Below are 20417 nucleotides of genomic sequence, written 5' to 3'. Positions count from 1 at the left end.
ATCCCTCTCCATTGGAATACGCGACAGATCTCTTTATACGCTGAATAAAATAACTTAGAGATGTGAGAAATCTAAATTAAAAATATACAACATGCCTAGAATAATCTGTAGGTACTCCTGTTAAAATACACACATTAACACACATACTTTCAGTAATAAATTATATAGAATGTATAAAGGCTCCTAGTAGATTATCTACAAAAATTAGGCAAACGATTGTGTTCATTAATTCCCTTAGGTGTGACCATATCTAAGAGGTATATCCATTTAGTTTCCCTTTGGGTAAGGGACTTATGCCAATTTCCTCCTCTTAAGTTGATTAGAAGGAGATCGATCCCTCAATTGTGAAATCGCTTAAGGGAGCACTCCACTTTATTTTTTTTTATTGCACCCTCCATTTGTACATTTGGAGTTTCAGTGGGGTGCTGTGTGCAAAAATACTTACCGATCCCCGCATCTTGTATTTTTCGGGTCCAGCGCCCACGTGATCTTCCCTCTGACTTGTCTGGAATAACTGCTTTTGAATAAACCGGTACTCAGGCTCTCAATGCATTCCCATGGTAGTCAGAACGAGGCTCCATAGGAATGCATTGAGAGCCTTACTTCAGGTTTTCTGAACAGCTATTCCAGACCAGGTCAGAATGAAGATCACGTGGGCGGCGCTGGACCCGAAAAATAAGATGCCGGAATCGGTAAGTATTTTTGCACACAGCACCCCACTGAAACACCAATGTACAAATGGAGGTGCAATAAAAAAATAAAGTGGAGTGCTTCTTTAAAGGGGTTTTCCGGAACCAATTAACTAATTTCTATTTCACTGCACATATAAAAATAATGTAATGTGTAATATACTTACGTTTTTTATTTAATCTTTAACACCTGATTCCAGCGCCGGTCACGTGATGCGTCTCCAGTATCAAAATCCTTACTAATAGCGCTAGCCCATCGATGATCTGAGTTCCGTTTTCCGCCTGGCTCAATGTACGGGTACGTCATTCCTGACATCACTGTATACTGAGGGAAGTGGTGGACTGGATACTCCCTTTCTTATGATCGTTTTTGGTCTGCTGCTAGGGGAGAGAAAATGACGCGCAGGGGCTGTGATAGCGCAGGAGTGGGCATGCGTGGTAAGCCGTGCTAGCCTCTGAGCATGCGTGGTTTGTACACTAGCAGTGTTTACCACGCATGTCCACTCCTGCGCTAGCACAGCGCCTGCGTGTGATTTTCTCTCCCCTGGCAGCGGACCGGAAACTATCTGAAGAAATTATGTCAGTAGCTAGTAGGGCTCTGACAAGGACTCCGGCGATGGGGTTAGGGGATTCCACAGAGTCCCGGAGCAGAGCCTATACTAGCTCTCTGCCTGGGACTCAGGTTCTGGGGAAGCCCCTGACAACACTGTCCATATATGGACAGTGATTTACATAGTTAGTTAGGTTGAAAAAAGACACAGGACCATCAAGTTCAACCAAGGGATGGGAAAAGGGAAGGTAAAAATAGAAACTTCAGGGTGTTCCACAGAGTCCCGGAGCAGAGCCTATACTAGCGCTCTGCCCGGGACTCTGGCTCTGGGGAAGACCCTAACGACACTGTCCATATATGGACAGTGATGTCAGGTGAATCCACAGAGTCCCGGAGCAGAGCCTATACTAGCGCTCTGCTCTGGGATTCCAGTTCTGGGGTCAAATTAAGGTTTTTTTTGTTTTTACCATTACATAAGAGAGTGTTGTTTGGTACAGCACTTATATATTGCACGTTTATCATTAGCTCTCCCTGATCTAATGAGAGCAGTAAAATGGCAACGGAGATTAGAAAATTTTTATAGGTGGGTGTAGTAGGCATGATGAGTCCCTGCTGCCGGTGCATTTCATGCTGGGATACAAGCAGTACATGCCGGGTACTGTATGACCGAAAGAGCAAGACAATGAACACACAGAGATAACAAACCTCTCAATGTAAAAAAATAAAGAATAATGGTAAATTTAAAAAAAATATTTAAATAATGATATTCAGGCGGCATTCATAGATCATTTGAGAAGCGTTGCAGTGATTAAAGAGGCTCTGTCACCAGATTATAAGTGTCCTATCTCCTACGTAATCTGATCGGCGCTGTAATGTAGATAACAATTTTTCAAAATAAAAACCATAATTTTTGAGCAAGTTATGAGCAGTTTTAGATTTATACTAATTAGTTTCTAAATAGACAACTGGGCGTGTTTTTACTTTTTACCAACTGGGCGTTCTACAGAGGAGTGTATGACGCTGACCAATCAGACCAATCAGTGTCATACACGTCTCATTGTTCCAGCCCATTGTTAGAGTGTGATTGTGCAGTGAAAGAAGCTGGGCTGGAACAATGAGAAGTGTATGACACTGATTGGTCACTGATTGGTCAGCGTCATACACTTCTCTTTAGAACGCCCAGTTGGTAAAGAGTAAAAACACGCACAGTTGTCTATTAAGAAATGAATTAGCATAAATCTAAAACTGCACGTAACTTGCTAAAAAAATTATCATTTTTCAAAATAAAAACCACTGTTATCTACATTACAGCGCCGGTCACATTATGTAGGAGATAAGGCACTCATATTCTGGTAACAGCCCCTCTAAAAAAAAAAAAGTATTGGAAAACCCCTTTAAAATGTTGCAGTATAGTTTTCAACTTGAAATATCCGTCTGTTCTTTGGCAGTCAAGATCCCAACAAACATGTCCCCTCGTCCTGCAGAATTCACGTGACGTCAATCTCACATATTTCAGCCCACAAGGGCAAGAGGCGTAATAGATTACTGTATTGGTGTTCTAAGAAATTGCATGAGTGATTTTAAATTCTTTATCGAAAGGGTCACAGACTTCTCGGATTGCTCTGAACATATTCGGAAAGGCTATGCAGGTACTACCTTGGCCCCTTTGAGCCACAAGCTCTTTCTGGTTTTATACCGGGATAATGGCTTCAAACTAGTATTATCTGCGATAAGTGATGTTTGGATGTTGGGGGTAAGTATTTCTGTAGAGTGTTATCCACCATTAATTTTCCACCACCTCAATTGTATCTCACTATATCTTGTTGTGGTTTTCTCTGTTTCACTGCCCTCAGTAGGTCATTTCTCTTTATTTACTCACTCTATAGCCTTTCTTAATCAAATTGATTCCATAGCCACGTTTACCACAGCGTCTATGTAGATCCTGACACTGTTTTTTCAAATGTCTCATCATCCAAGCAGATCCTTCTCATGCGGAGGAACTGCTCTACCGAGATATTCTTATTCTTATGTCTTTAATGGGAGATACTTACATGAAGTAATGAATTCACAGCAGTCTATTTTCTAATACATCGGAATGGATATGACCTTGATTGACCACCTGGAACACGTTTTATATATGTCCGTTTGATATTACACATTTTTTGTTTATACCTTCCATGGAAGTGCCAAGCTCCTCCTTGGTAACTTGCAATACAAAAAGGATATCATCAATGTACTGACCCTAGAATTTAACCCTTTCAATCCCTGGGGCCAGCTTAGTAAGAAGAATCCTTTCCTCCCACAGCCTCAGGAATCGATTCTTATACAAGGGCACACATGCCACCCACATAGCGGTTCCCTAGAGCTGCAGGTAGAAGGATTCCATAAACAAGAAAGAAGTGTGTGTTAATATAAATTTCATGGCCAGTGAAATAAATTTACAAAGGTTAGTGTTCAAATCTGACACGGAGATGAAGTACCGAACTGCCTCTAAGCGGTCCATATGGCGAATAGAAGTATTTAGTGATTCCACATCACACATCACCAATAGTATATCGGCCTCTAACTGAATTTCTTTTATTTCCAGCAAAGTATCATGTGTGTCCTTTAACCCCTTAACGCACCAGGACGCACCGGTATGTCCTGCATTGAAGTGCTTTAAGGCACAGGGACGTACCGGTGCGTCCTGGCTAAAAACTGTCACCCTGTCAAATGACAAGGTGACAGAACTGTGCCGTCAACTGTTTATGACAGTTGACCGACACAGTAAGACGGCAGGGGACCATTCACAGCGGTCTCCTGCCGGCGATCGCTGTGATTGGTCAGTCAAAGTAGACTGACCAATCACAGCTCCATGACGTAAGGTATGGGATGGCGCTGGCTCAGCTTGAGCCAGCGCTATCACCGCCGGTAATCAGATGTCCGGCACCCCTCTGTAACGGCCAGGACCGGAGCTAGGCTCCGATCCGGCCGATTAACCCCTTAGATGCAGCTATCGCTGCATCTAAGTGATTAGACCGCACGCTATGGTTGCTAATGACAACCATCGGCACACGCGGGTGTTCCGATGGTTGCTATGGCAACCATAGCCTAACAATCGCTTCCTCGTACGGAAGCCTATTAGGCCCCGCCGGGAGGCGAAGCCTAATAGGCTTGCTGTTAGTGAATAGCTGACAGCTCTAATACACTGCACTATGTAGGTAGTGCAGTGTATTAGAATAGCGATCAGGGCTTCATGCCTTCAAGTTCCCTAGTGGGACACAAAAAAAAGGTAAAACAAGTTAATAAAAATGTTGTAAAAAAAATAAGTTGCAAAAAACACTAACAGCCTTTTTTCCTATAATAAGTCTTTTATTATAGGAAAAACAGAAAAAAAAGTACACATATGTGGTATCAATGCGTCCGTAACGACCTAAACGATAAAAATATCACGCTATTTTACCCGTACGGTGAACACCGTAAAAAAATGTAATAAAAAAACGATTCCAAAATCGCTGTTTGTTAGTCACTACCCCTCGCAAAACAGAATAAAAAAAGGGATCTAAAAGTTGCATGTACCCCAAAATGATACCATTAAAAACTGAAGCCCGTCCCGCAAAAAACAAGCCCTCCCGCAGCTTTTTTGACGGAAAAATAAAAAAGTTATGGCTCTCAGAATCTGGTGACACAAAAAATTAATTTGAAACAAGTGATTTTATCGTGCAGACGCTGCAAAGCATAAGAGAAACGATATACATCTGGTATCGCCGTAATCGTACCGACCCGCAGAATAAAGTAAAATTGTCATTAATAGCGCATGGCGAACGGCGTAAAATTTTTTTTATAAAAAACATCAGAATTGCAGGTTTTTGGTCACCTTGCTTGCCAAAAAAATTAAATACAAAGTGATCAAAAAAATCGCATGTACCCCAAAATGGTACCAATGAAAACTACAGATTGTCCCGCAACAAATAAACCCTCACACAGCTCCGGTGGAGAAAAAAAAAAGTTCTGCCTCTCAGAATATGGCGATGCAAAATGTGCAGAGTGTCCAAAAGCGGATAAGATCTGGCACCATTTATCAGTGCGACACCGGCCACATATCTGTGAATTATTATTTATTTACCCCATTATTACACCCTCTTATTATGCCCCTGATGTACTCCGCACAGATTACATATGCCCCCACATTATAAACTGAAACACCAGTAAAACTCCAAACAGAACTGCCACTAAGCAAAATCCACGCTCCAAAAGCCAAATGGCGCCTCTCCCTACTGAGCCCCACAGCGTGCCCAACGGGCAGTTTACGTCCACCTATATGGCATCGCCATACCCGGGAGAACCCGCTTAACAGTTTGAGGTATTTGTCTTCAGTGGCATGAACTGGGCACAAAATATTGTGCACTAAAATGGCATATACCTGTGGAAATTTGCAATTTTCACTTTGCACCATCCACTGAGCATTCATTTATTATAGAAAAAAAAACCCTGTGTGGTCAAAATGCTCACTACACCCGTTAATAAAATGCCGTTGTGGGCTAATGCTGCGAAAATCACCAAAATAGGTCCCACATGCGCCTTTCACGCCTAAGCCCTGTCATATGTCCAGGCAAATGATAAATGCCTTGAGGGGTGTAGTTTACAAAATGGGGTCACTTCTCAGGGTTTTACACTCTACTCTGGTACCTAAGGGAGCTCTGCGAATGCGACATGGCGCCCCTACACCAGTCCAGCAAAATCGGTGCTCTAAAAGCCACACGGCACTCCTTCCATTTTGAGCTCTGCCATGTGCCCAAACAGCAGTTTAGGGCCACACATGGGGTATTGCCGTACTCGGGAGAAATTGGGTAACAAATTATGTGTGTTTTTTTCTAATATTACCCCTTGTGGAAAAAAAATTGGGTGAAAAACGACATATTTTTGGGGAAAAAAAATAATTTTTCATTTTCACTGCCTTATTCTAATACAATCTATGAAACACCTGTGGGATCAAAATGCTCAGTACACCCCTAGATGATTACCCTGAGGGGTATAGTTTCCAAAATGGAGTCGCATCTCAGGGGTTTCTACTGTACGGGTACCTCAGTGGCTCTGCAAATGCGACATGGCGCCCAAAAAACAATCAACCAAAATCTACATGCCAAGTAGCACTCCTGCCATTCTGAACCCTGTGGTGTATCCAAGCAGCAGTTTATGACCACATGTGGGGTATTACCGTACTCGGGAGAAATTGGTTTACAATTGTTGGGGCGCTTTTTCTCCTTTATTCCTTCTGAAAATGACAAAAATTCAACATTTTAGTGGAAAGAATGTAGATTTTCATTTTCACTGCATAATTCCAATAATTCAGCAAAAAAACTGTGGGGTCAAAATGCTCACTATACCGCTAGATAAATTCCACGAGGGGTATAGTTTCCCAAATGGGGTCACTTTTGCCGAGTTTGCACTATTTTGGCCCCTCAGTGGCTTTGCAAATGTGATATGGGGCGGCAAACCATTCCAGCAAAACTCGAGCTCCAAAAGTCAAATGGCGCTCCGTCCTTTCTAACTTCCGCCATGTGTCCAAACAGCAGTTTATTACCACATATGGGGTATTGCTGTGCTCAGAAGAGTTTGCTTTACAAATATTGGGGTGTTTTTTTTCCTTTATCTATTGTAAAAATGAAAAAATCTGAGCTAAAACGACATTTTATTAGAAAAAAATTTAGATTTTCAAGTTCACGGCATAATTCCCATAAGTTCAGCAAAAACCGTGTAGGGTCAAAATGCTAACTATACCCCTAGAAAAATTCCTTGAGGGGTGTAGTTTCCAAAATGGGGTCACTTTTGGGGAGTTTCCACTGTTATGGTTCCTCCAGGGCTTTGCAAACCCGACATGGCACCGAAAACCAATGCAGCAAAATCTGCGCTCCAAAATCCAAATGGCCCTCGTTCCCTTCTGAGCCCTGCCGTGGGTCCAAACAGCAGTTTATTACCACATATGGGGTATTGCCGTAATCGGGAGACATTGCTTTACAAATGTTGGGGTGCTTTTTCTCCTTTATTCCTTGTAAAATCTAAAACATCGTATGTTTTTTCAGAAAAAAAGTAGATTTTCATTTTCACACACCAGTTCCAATAAATGTAACAATAAACCTGTGGGCTAAAAATGCTAACTATACCTCTTGAAAAATTCCTTGAGGGGTGTAGTTTCCAAAATTGGGTCACTTTTGGGGGGTTTCCACTGTTTTGGCACCACAAGACCTCTTCAAACCTGACATGGTGCCTAAAATATATTCTAATAAAACCTTCTGTGTTACAGAAAAAACTGTATTACAAATGAATTTAGTGAAAAAAAATTGAAATTTGTAAATTTCACCTCTACTTTGCTTTATTTCCTGTGAAATGCCTAAAGGGTTAAAAAAAAATCTGAATGTGGTTTTGAATACTTTGAGGGGTGCAGTTTTTAAAATGGGGTTTTTTATAGGGGGTTTCTAATATATAAGGCCCTCAAAGGCACTTCAGAACTGAACTGGTCCCTGAAAAAATAGCCTTTTGAAATTTTCTTGAAAATGCGAGAAATTGCAGCTAAAGTTCTAAGTCTTGTAACGTCCTAGAAAAATAAAAGAATGTTCAAAAAACGATGCAAATATAAAGTAGACATATAGGAAATGTTAACTAGTAAATATTTTGTGTGGTATTACGATCTGTTTTACAAGCAGATACATTACAATTTAGAAAAATGCAGATTTTTGCAAATTTTCTCAATTTTGGTGTTTTTTACAAATAAATATTGAATTTAACGACGAAATTTTTTCAGTATCCTAAAGAACAATATGTCACGAGAAAACAATCTCAGAATCGCTTGGATAGGCAAAAGCATTCCGGAGTTATTACCACATAAAGTGACACATGTCAGATTTGCAAAAATCGGCTGTGTCCTGAAGGCCAAAACAGGCTGTGTCCTTAAGGGGTTAATGACTGCCGATATGCCTTTTCATTGTGGTTATTAATGGGCTTTATTCTAGGCCGCCTTTCATGGCGGTCTAATCAACGTCCTGCACGGGTCTCCTGTGCAGGCTGGAGCCGGGGCTCGGCTGTCTCATGATAGACGGGCTCCTGCTCCAACGGTAGCGATCGAAGTTTACTTCGATCGCGGCTGTTTAATCCCTTAAATGCCACGGTCATTTGCGACCGCTGCATTTCAGTTGTTTACAGAGGGAGGGAGCTCCCTCTGTCACCCATCGGCAACCCGCTTATTAAAGTGAATATGGTACACATTTACTAAATAAAAAAAAATTATGGCAAAAAAATTGTTTTATCTTTTTAAAGTGTTCAAATAAAATAAACTACACATATATGGTATCCCCGCTATCGTAATGACCCAAAAAATAAAGTTATCATACTATTTAAACCGCAAGAGGAACCCTGTAAAAAAAAAACGCAAAAAACAACGGCAAAATTGCTATTTTTTTTCCCATTCCCCCTCAAAAAAATTAGAATAAAAGGTTAATATAAAAAAGTTATGGCTCTTGGAAAGCGGCGATGCAAAATGAAATTATTTTAGTCCAAAAGTGTTTTTATTCTGCAAAAGTAGTAAAGCTAAAAAAAACGATGCATATTTGGTATCGCCGTAATCGTACCGATATATAGAATAAAGGTAGCGTGTCATTTACGCCGCACAGTAATCGGCATAAATGTAAAACACATAGAACAATGGCTAAATTGCTGTGTTTTTTTTATACCCCCCCCCCACCCAAACTAAAAGTTAATAAAAAAAAATCTACATACCCCAAAACGGTGCCATTGAAAAAGTCCTCATACAGCCATGTCCACGTGAAAATAAAAAAGTTCTAGCTCTTCTAATGTGACGATGGAAAAACACAAAAAGTTGCCTGGTCATTAGGGCCCAGAATGCACGCAGGGGGAAGGGGTTAAATATTATGGTAAAATATTTACTAGAGGATGCAAAAAGTAAATCAATAAATTTGCTTAATTGTGCACACTAATTATTTACCCCCAACACAATGGGACGTCCAAGCGGCTGTTTCGCATGTTTATGAATATTAGGAATATCCAGAAGCTGACTGCTCATCCCGTATCGTAATGACCGCCTCCTGTTACTTAGTTGTTACAAATTGTGTAGACGCCTCATTTCTGTGATCAAGTTTTTTAAATTTATTTATGGCTGTAAAGGAATCCTATTTGATATTTGAAAGAGTGGGAAAAAGTAAGACCCATAACCAGGATTTTATTTGTATTTATTCTATGGGTTGTTGCAATGTTGCAGTGATACCAAGTCTATATATATGTTTTTATGATGCTTTTTTTTTTTTTTTTTTTTTTTTTATATATACAATAAAACCCCTTTAGAGGGGTTGTCCAGGATCAGAAGAAGTGTCTGCTACTTCTCTAGAAACAACAAGTGCAACTCTTGTCCATGGGCTGCATCTGGAAATTAAGCTTAGCCCTATTCAAGTAGTTGCATGTGACAACATTTTATCTGACTGTCATTCTGTGTTATAGTTTGCATTCCCACTTAATGTCATGATGGCAAACCTGTGGCTCTTCTCTCCAATCATCAGTAGGTATGTATCCATTCTACATTGCAGACATTTATTATATACAGTATTTAAAATGCAGTATATGAATTTTACATTTTTGTTTTATATTTAGAGTGCTAGAGCAGACTCCATCAAGCAATGCCATCGTACGGACAACAACTGCAGTAACCATCTTCAATTCTGGAATAAAGGTAATGTACAAGGGAACCATTGGAATTTCACTGCTCTGCATAAGATATACAGGATGTTTGTGCAGAGCGCATAATGATTGGAATCCAATAATTTTGACAATTTTCAATCTACACATAATTATTATTGCTCCTATTTCGTGATTCTAGAAAATCTCTATGGGGTAAACCTGTAGGGATTTTTAAAGAGGCTCTGTCACCACATTATATGTGCCCTATCTCCTACATAAGGAGATGGGCGCTATAATGTAGGTGACAGTAATGCTTTTTATTTAATAAAACGATCTGTTTTCACCACTTTATTAGCGATTTTAGATTTATGCTAATGAGTTGCTTAATGCCCAAGTGGGCGTGTTTTTACTTTAGACCAAGTGGGCGTTGTACAGAGGAGTGTATGACGCTGACCAATCAGCTTCATGCACTCCTCTCCATTCATTTACTCAGCGCATAGGGATCCTGCTAGATCCTTATGTGCTGTCTTATACTAACACATTAACAATACTGAAGTGTTTAGACAGTGAATAGACATTCCACGGGATGTCTATTCACAATCTCTGCACTTCGTTACTGTTTCTTTGGTAGTTACAGCAGATGAGGCGTAATCTCGTTGTAACCTGTCATTTGCTGCGTAATCTCGCGAGATCACGCTTCCTCTGCTGTAACTACCACAGACAGAATAAGGAAGTGCACAGATTGTGAATAGACATCCCGTGGAATGTCTATTCACTGTCTAAACACTTCAATATTGTTAATGTGTTAGACAGCACATAAGGATCTAGCAGGATCCCTATGCGCTGAGTAAATGAATGGAGAGGAGTGCATGACGCTGATTGGTCAGCGTCATACACTCCTGTACAACGCCCACTTGGTCTAAAGTAAAAACACGCCCACTTGGGCATTAAGCAACTCATTAGCATAAATCTAAAATCGCTAATAAAGTGGTAAAAAGAGATAGTTTTATTAAATAAAAAGCATTACTGTCACCTACATTATAGCGCCGATCTCCATATGTGGGAGATAGGGCACATATAATGTGGTGACAGAGCCTCTTTAAGTGATTGTGGCTGAGCTGCGCCTAGATAAACAATGAAGGATATGTCAATAAAACCTTTAAGGCTCTATTCACACTGTCATCTTGGTTTCTGTTTTTTCCAGGAGCAATGACAGACCCTTCATCATCCATTTTGTAACAGATCCTGGTGTATCTCATTGACTTGTAAAAGATCTGTCAGGTTTCCGTTTGCTCAAATGATAGAATAGCGCATCGTCTTATGTTATATTGGCCATAAAAGAGCAAACGAAACCTAAAGGAAAATAGCGAAGTAAAGAACACATCTTAAGGCTATGTTCACACAGAGTTTTTTGCAGGTGGAATTTCTGCCTCAAAATTCCGTTTGGAAGTTTGAGGCAGATTTTCCTCTCCCTGCACGCCGATTTTCGCTGCGTTTTTCGCCCGCGGCCATTGAGCGCCGCGGGCATAAAACGCAGCGAAATTGGCTTTATAACGAAGAAGCAGAAAAAATATCAAAAGGGTTTATTCACCACCACATCTCGGTGCAATGGTTCACCCTCACATTGAGGGCATTTTCAAGCATATCAGCATAGTGATTACAGGGTTTAAATAGAGAGCGTAGCTCATTAAGAAACAAGTGTAATTATTACAAGCAGTGTTTGTAAATAAAGTGCAAATACATAGTATTAAATGGTAAATGTGACAGAACCGGATAAACAATGCATCCGGTATTCATATAAAAAAAATACATATATTTCTACATATAGTGTAAATGTAAAAAAATCTAATGTGCACCAATAATTAATTTCATGTGTTCATCCTTATTCCAATTAAAAACAAGTGGTCACCCACCCTTCTAGTGAGGAGCCATTGATCACCATGAAAGTGAAAGCACACGGTGTTCGGCGTCTTGGCAGCCGTAATATGCATGCGCCACTGTAATACAGGCTATTGGATCATTAGAATTATCTAACAAACGTCTCGCGGGATCGTCAAATACCGCGCATGCTCAGAGAAGCCCAGTACCATTGTGTATTAATTCACATTATTAGCACTGAGCCCTGATGGAACGCAACACATCTCGTGAGATAATGAAATCCCACGCATGCACAAAAGGAATTGAGAATCCTTCCGAATTTTATATACGAAAGATGACGTCAAATCATTTGTGTGTCCCTGCAGAGAAAATCACTGACACAAAGTTAGTGCAGTAATGTATATAAACTCTATCAGTGTGTGTCACTTTGTGTCTCCACTAATAACGTTATATAAAAAAAGTAGTATATTCTGGTATAATTGGTGGTTCACACCTGATTCTAACCCCTTCCCGTACCTTGACATAACATCACGTCAAGGTGAGCAGTAACTTCGCAAGCAGCAGTTCACTGTACAGGGTATCTGCCCCGTTGCCGATCAGCGGCCCACCGCCGCTGATTTTGCCAATCAACCTTGTAGATGCGGCGGTCGATTGCGATCGCTGCATTTAAGGGGTTTAGCGCAGATTGGCAGCCCCCACAAGCAATCGCGGGGGCTGCTGATGGTTGTCATGGCAACCGAATTGCCATGTACGGAAGCCATATGAGGACCAGCCTGAGGCTTCCTGTCAGAGTGACTGTCACGTCACAATGACCATTGGAATACATTACACTTTGTAGTGTAATGTATTCCAGCAGCGATCAGAGCTGCAAGTCTCGTAGTCCCCTAGTGAGATAAAAATAAAAGTTAAAAAAAGGTAATAAAAATGTTTTATAAAAGTTATAAGTTACATAAATAAAAAATGCTTTTATTCCTATAATAAGTCTTTTATTATAGGAAAAAAATGAACACGGTAAAGAAAAAAAAAAGGTAAACATATTTGGTATCGCTGCGTCTGTAACAACCCAAAATATAATATTATTTTTCCCGCACGGTAAACACCCCAAAAAACAATGGTATAATCACTATTTTTTTGGTCACCACCCCTCCCAAAATATAGAATAAAAAGTGATCAAAAGTCGCATGTACCCCAAAATAGTACCAATAAAACTACAACCCGTCCCGCAAAAAACAAGCCCGTAGGCTCCATGCACACAACCATATTTTTCATCAGTAATTACTGACAGTAGTTACGGACCCATTCATTTCTATTGGCCACGGACATCTTTCAGTATTTTTACTGATGGGTGTCCGTGCTGAAAAAGTTATAGAACCTGTCCTATTCTTGTCAGTAATTATTGCAAGTACTCTCCCATAGAACCCTATGGGCGCTTCCACAAATACGGACGTCTACTGATCTGCAACCGTAAACCGTCCGTATTTACGAAAGTGTTGCTATGCAACATGTTGGTGACATCATTTGCAGCCTCCCTTTTTTTTACAGATCCGTATATACAGATTAAATACGGATGCAATATGGACCGTATTTACGAACACCTTTTCGTATATACGGATCAAATACTGATGACTACAGATCCGTATTTACCTACAGTATTTATGGATAGATGCAAATACAGTCGTGTGCATTGGGCCTTAGGCACCATGCACACGATTGTGCCCGTAATTACGGCCACGGACAGCCATGCGAATTTACGGCCGTGCTCCCATTATAAATTATCCGTATATTGTCCGTATTTACGGAAGCGTTGCTATGCAACATGCTGATGACATCATTTGCATCCTCCCTCTTTTTTTTTTTTTTTTACCGAAATACAGATGTAATACAGATACAATACGGACCGTATTTACGGACCCTCTTCCATATATACGAATGAAATATGGATGCCTACGGATCCGTATTTACGGACAGTATTTTGGGATAGATCAAAAATATGGTCGTGTGCATGGAGCCTTAGGCCTCATGCACACGGCCGGCCGCTGACGCCCACGGGCTGCCTTTTCGTGCTGTGCTCCCATACAATGTATGTGAGCACGGCCCGTAAAATCTGAAAAGTAGGACATGCTCCATAATTCCCGGCACGGTTCTAAGGCACGGACACCCTTCTGTAACGATACGGAAAGGTGTCCGCGGCCAATGGGACCGGGTGCGTCCGTAATTGCGGACCGTATTGTGGTCCGCAATTACGGAGTTTTTTTTACGGTCATGTGTATGAGGCCTTACACAGCTTTTTTGACTGAAAAATATGGTGACACAAAAAATCATTTTATAAAAAAGTAATTTTATTTTTCAAACGCTGCAAAACATAAAAAAAATTATATACATGTCGTATCCACTCGCAGAATAAAGTTAAATTGTCATTTATAGCCCAGGGTGAACGCCGTAAAAAAAAAAAGAATAAAAAACATTGTCAGAATTGATGGTTTTTGGCTCTCAGGCTATGGCGACGCAAAAACGTTCCAAAATCGGATAAGATCGGGCGCCATTTATCCGTGAGACACTGGCCACATATCTATGAATTATTATTTATTTACCACATTACTATGCCCCTGATGTACTCCGCACAGCTTACATATGCCCCCACATTATAAACTGAAATACTAGTAAAACCCCAAACAAAACTACTACCAAGCAAAATCTGCGCTCCAAAAGCCAAATAGCATTCCCTCCCTTCTAAACACTACAGCGTGCCCAAACAGCAGTTTACATCCACAGATATGGCATCGCCATACCCGGGAGATCCCGATTAATATTTTATGAGGTATTTGGATTCAGTGGCACAAACTTGGCACAACATATTGTGCACTAAAATGGGATATCAGTGGAAAATAGCAATTTTCACTCTGCATCATCCGCTGCGCATTAACCCTTTCACGCACCACGACTTAATAGCATGTCGTGGTGCCGGGGGTGATGTATGGAGCGGGCTCACACGAGAGCCCAAGTCATACGCTGTTGTTGTCCGCTGTGTATTACAGCTGACACCCGGGACTAACGGACAGGAACAGTGATCGCACGGTTACAGGAGCCTGTAAAAATGACTATATACTGCAATACGTTAGTATTGCAGTATATTGTACCAGCGCTCTAATGATAAATAAATAATAATAAAATGTATATTAAAAAAAAAATGAAACTTATTATTTAGGGAAAAAAATATTTAAAGTCCAAAAAAAACACCTTTTCACATTTTTTTTTCTAAAGTAAAGTCAAAAATATACAAAATTGGTATCACTGCAACCGTAAAAGTCCGAACTATTACAATATACCATTATTTAACTGGCACGGTGAACGTAAAAAATAGAGAATTTTTGGTCACCATAGCTGTAAAAAAAAAATTGTACAGCTTATCCCGCAAAAAATAAGCCCTCACATCTCTCAATCGACCAAAAAATAATAAGTTATATCTCTCAGAATGTGGTAAAACAAAACATTCTTTTTTTTTAAGAAATCGTTTTTACTTTGTAAAAGTAGTAAAATATAAAAAAAGGCTATGTAAATTTAGTATCACCGTAATCGATTGAGTCACAGAAAAATTTAAGTCGTCGTTTTTACTGCACGATGAAAGCAGTAAAAGCAAAACCCCAAAAACAATGGAGGAATCGCAGTTTTTTCAAATTTCAGCCTGCAAAGGATTTTACTTTAATTAATTTCTAATAAAAGAAAACATTTATGACCACATGTGAGGTATAGCCGTACTCGGGAGAAATTGCTTAACAAATGTTGGACAGCTTTTTCTTCCTTTATCCCTTTGTGAATTTCAACATTTTAGTGGAAATAATGTTGATATTCATTTTCACAGACTAAGGGCTTATTCGGACGAACGGAATATACGTCCGTGCAACGCGCATGATTTTTCCCGCGCGTCGCATGTGCCTATATTAGTCTATGGGGCAGTGCAGACAGTTGCGTCATTTTTCCGCAGCTTGAGTCCGCTGCGAACAAGTCACGATATGTCCGTTCTTTGGGCGTATTTCGCGCATCACGCACCCATTGAAGTCATGTGCTTTTCTGTTTACAAACATCCAAATGGAGTGTCATAATGATGGCGACTGCGCGAAAATCACGCAGCCGCGCATCATACGGGGCTGACACACGGAGCTGTGAAGTGCCTTTTGCGCATGCAAAACGCCGCATTTTTTTGCGTGCGCAAAACGCACACGCTCGTGTAAATCCGGCCTAAGGCCGGATTCACACGAGCGTGTTCAGTCCGTGATATACTGTCCGCAGGTCGGCCGCACTTCCCGGACTGAGCACAATGCAGGGAGCCGGGCTCCTAGCGTCATAGTTATGTACGACGCTAGGAGTCACTGCCTTGCTGCGGGAAAACTGTCACATACTGTCAGTACGGGACACTAGTTCCGCGGAGAGGCAGGGACTCCTAGTGTCGTACATAACGATGGTGCTAGGAGCCCGGCTCCCTGCAGTGTACTCAGTCTGGGAAATGCGGCCAACCTGCGGGCCGTATATCACGGACTGAACATGCTCGTGTGAATTCGGCCTAATTCCAATGAATTCAGAAAAAAAACTGTGGGGTCAAAATGCTAACTATATCCCTAGAAAAATTCCTTGAGGGGTGTAGTTTCCACTGTTTTGCTTCCTCCAGTGGATTGCAAACGCGACATGGCACCGAAAACTATTCCAGCATAATCTGCACTCCAAAATCCAAATGACGCTCCTTCCCTTCTGAGCCCTGCTGTTGGTCCAAACAGCAGTTTATTACCACATATGGGGTATTGCCGTAATCTGGAGAAATTGCTTTACATATGTTCGGGTGTTTTTTCTCCTTTTCTTCCTTGTAAAAATTTAACATTTCTATGTTTTTCTGAAAAATAGTAGATTTTCATCTTCACAGACTACTTCAAATAAATTTAGCAAAAAAACTGTGGGGTCAAAATGCTAACTATACTATAGATAAATTCCTTGAGTGGTGTAGTTTCCAAAATGGGGTGACTTTTTGGGGGGTTTTACTGTTTTGGCACCACAAGACCTCTTCAAACTTGACGTGGTGCCTAAAATATATTCTAAAAAAAAGGAGGCACAAGGTGCTCCTTTTTGCCTCTGAGGCCTGTGCTTCAGTCCGTTACCATACTTGGGCCACATGTGGGATATTTCTAAAAACTAAATATAAACTAAACTAAAAATAAATATTGAGTTGCATTTTTCAGGTAAAACCTTCTGTGTTACAGAAAAAAATGTATGAGAAATAAATTTTGGCAAACAAAAATAAATTCGTACATTTCACCTCTACTTTGCTTTGAAGAGAACCTTTCACCTGTCCATACGTGTGCAGCATGTAATGGGCAGTGCTTCACAAACACTGTCTCACTTTAAAGAATTTTCCTATCTTCCTCCGTTATTTACATATCGGTGCCATTATATTTGGCGCCCGATAGATAGAAACGCCCCATTAACACTTCTGGGGCTTATTTACATAACTAAATGGAAAGGGGCCGCATTATTTAAAGTGAGACAGTGTTTGTGAAGCCCTGCCTATTACATGCTGCACATGTATGGGCAGGTGAAAGGTTCTCTTTAATTCCTGTGAAACGCCTAAAGTGTTAAAACACTTTCTGAATGCTGTTTTGAATACTTTGAGGGGTGGAGTTTTCAAAATGGGATAATTTATAGGGACTTTCTAATATATAAGGCCCTCAAAGCCACTTCAGAACTGAACTGGTCCCTGAAAAAACAGCCTTATGAAATTTTCTTGAAAATATGAGAAATTGCTGCTAAAGTTCTAAGCCTTGTAACGTCATAGAAAAAAAGATGTTAAAAAAAACTATGCAAACGTAAAGTGAGATATGTGAAATAGTAACTGTTTTGTGTGGTATTACTATCTGTTTTACAAGCAGATACATTTAAATTTAGAAAAATTTTAATTTTTGCCAATTTTCTCTACATTTTGGTGTTTTTCACAAATAAATATTGAATTTATCGACCACATTTTTTCACTAACATAAAGTACAAAATGTCACGAGAAAACAATCTCCGAATCACTTGGATAGGTGAAAGCATTCTCAAGTTATTACCACATAAAGTGACACATGTCGGATTTGAAAAAATCGGCTTTGTCCTCAAGACCAAAACAGGCTCAGTCCTGAAGGGGATAAGGTTTTAGATGCACATCAAGGCAACAATTGAGTTTCAACTAACAGGGTACCACCATTAGAAAGTATAATAATGATAACTTTTATGGCAATGACGAGATCTGAGATCCCGGAATGAAAGTCACTGATCGAGATATTGGGACTTATAGAGCCCCATGGTCGTGATGTGAATCTCTGTAGTGTGATGGTGTTGGACTGGATAGCGCTGCACACTTGCACTTGGAACATGAGAAACTCAATTGTTGCCTTGATGTACATCTAAAACCTTAAAATTAGGTGTGAACCACCAATTATACCAGAATATACTACTTTTTTTATATAACGTTATTAGTGGAGACACAGTGACACACACTGATAGCGTTTATATACATTACTGCACTAACTTCGTGTCAGTGATTTTCTCTGCAGGGAAATGCAAATGATTTGACGTCATCTTTCGCATATAAAATTCGGAAGGATTCTCAATTCCTTTTCAGCATGTGTGGGATTTCATTATCCCACGAGATTTGTTGCGTTCCATCAGGGCTCAGTGCTAATAATGTGAATTAATACACAATGGTACTGGGCTTCTCTGAGCATGCGCGGGATTTGACGATCCCGCGAGACGTTTGTTAGATAATTCTAATGATCCAATAGCCTGTATTACAGTGGCGCATGCGTATTACGGCTGCCAGGACGCCAAACACAGCGTGCTTTCACTTTCATGGCGATCAATGGCTCCTCACTAGAAGGGTGGGTGACCACTTGTTTTTATTTGGAATAAGGATGAACACATGAAATTAATTATTGATGCACTTTCGATTTTTTTACATTTACACTATATGTAGAAATATATGTATTTTTTTTTATTTTTTATATGAATACCGGATGCATTGTTTATCCGGTTCTTTGTCACATTTACCATTTAATACTATGTATTTGCACTTTAGCACTTTATTTACGGATACTGCTTGTAATAATTACACTTGTTTCTTAATGCGCTACACTAATGCTTGAAAATGCACTCAATGTGAGGGTGAAACATCAAACCAAGATGCGGTGGTGAATAAACCCTTTTGATATTTTTGGAATGCTGCTTCTTCGTCCACTCTTTGTATTGATCTTGAGGAGAGGTCACTCCTGAAGCTCTGCACCCGCCGCAAGGCTCTTTGGCCACAGTGCTGCTCCAGTTACTTTTTTATTTTATATATACGTATATAATGTGTTTGTTTTTATTCAGTCAAATGTGATTCCTCCCATGGCAAGAGCAACTATCAATTTCCGACTTCACCCAGCTCAAACAGTTGCCGAGGTAAGACATTGCATTTTCTCTCAGTAGTCTGGATGCTCATTCACACGTTACACAAAGATATGTTGTGGATTATGTTACACTTTTTTTTTACTTTTAAACAAATTGGTGGCAAAATTATACATCCTTTACCTAATTTTATTGTTTCATCTAAAATAAAAAACAAAGCAAATAGTTGGAATATGTTAATTGCAAATAGACTTGATTAAAAATATCCTACCGTTTTGTGTTTACAGTTCCTATGCAACCCTTAGTATCTCCATGGTTATGGTCTACAAACAAACTTGTGTAGTCATCCTTCATGGTGTATTTTGCACCAATAAAATTTGAGAGGATAGTTGCCCACTTTTTATTCAAAGGCACACGGCTATTTAAAAATTGTGCGCATTTGGAAGTTCCTAACTATCTGAAATATTTTTATGCCTGCTAGGAGTAGCTGAATTATTTGCACCAAAATTTAGCATATTTTTTTTTTAAACTAGATAATTGTGGCGTAAACGACATCTCCTGGAAGACCACACTCGCTTTTCAAATTTGGCAACAGAGGAGAAAAGTTCACAAATGTCTTAAAAAATTGTGCAATTTCCGCCAAAGGCTGGCTTAAACAGGTTAATGAATATAAGTCATTGTATTACTCCATAATACACTGCATAACAATAAAATAGTGCACATAGCCTTCAAGAAGGAAAACATTCAAGTTGTGTGGGCGGTTATAAGGTACTATTTTTATGCAGACTTTTCTAAAAAGAGGTGTACAGAAAGTTTGAGCCTGGTTTGTTGGCAGTAAACCCTAGGCAATAACCGACCCTAATGCCACCTAGAACAGATCCCACCCATATCTAGCAATAATGCTCACAATGTACATTAACACTCGCATGAAAACAAGCACAAAGGGGGACTGCCTGTTGTATGACAGAATAAAGAAAGTTGAATGTAGGTCATTGAATTAAGATGGCACCATTATCACTTGTTCAGCTGGTTCAGTGATGTTTTTGAGCAGTCTAAGGGGACATGAGAGCCTCACAATAAGGGACGAAATATAAAATCTGATATTTCTGCCCTCCGTAACTATATGATAAATATTAATAGATTTTAGTTATTTTTACAAGTAAGCTGTACATATGGCTGTTGGGGAAACCACACTTTAACCCCTTCGCGCTCAGATCAGTACTATTACGTCG

The 20417-nt window shown here is 40.0% G+C and overlaps 1 protein-coding gene across 1 annotated transcript in view; it reads left to right on the top strand.

Annotated features, from left to right (window-relative positions):
* PM20D1 (peptidase M20 domain containing 1) overlaps positions 1-20417 on the top strand; it is a 47405-nt gene that overhangs the window by 13229 nt on the left and 13759 nt on the right. The window contains exons 8-10 of the mRNA XM_075850712.1: positions 9727-9788; positions 9877-9955; positions 19168-19239. Of these exons, the coding sequence (XP_075706827.1) occupies positions 9727-9788; positions 9877-9955; positions 19168-19239 (213 nt within the window). The remainder of the gene's footprint in view (positions 1-9726; positions 9789-9876; positions 9956-19167; positions 19240-20417) is intronic.

This window comes from Rhinoderma darwinii, chromosome 2, assembly GCF_050947455.1.
Source record: "Rhinoderma darwinii isolate aRhiDar2 chromosome 2, aRhiDar2.hap1, whole genome shotgun sequence".
NCBI classification, from domain to species: domain Eukaryota; kingdom Metazoa; phylum Chordata; class Amphibia; order Anura; family Rhinodermatidae; genus Rhinoderma; species Rhinoderma darwinii.
Note: the sequence above shows the minus strand (reverse complement) of the source record. Positions and strands in the feature narration are given on the sequence as shown.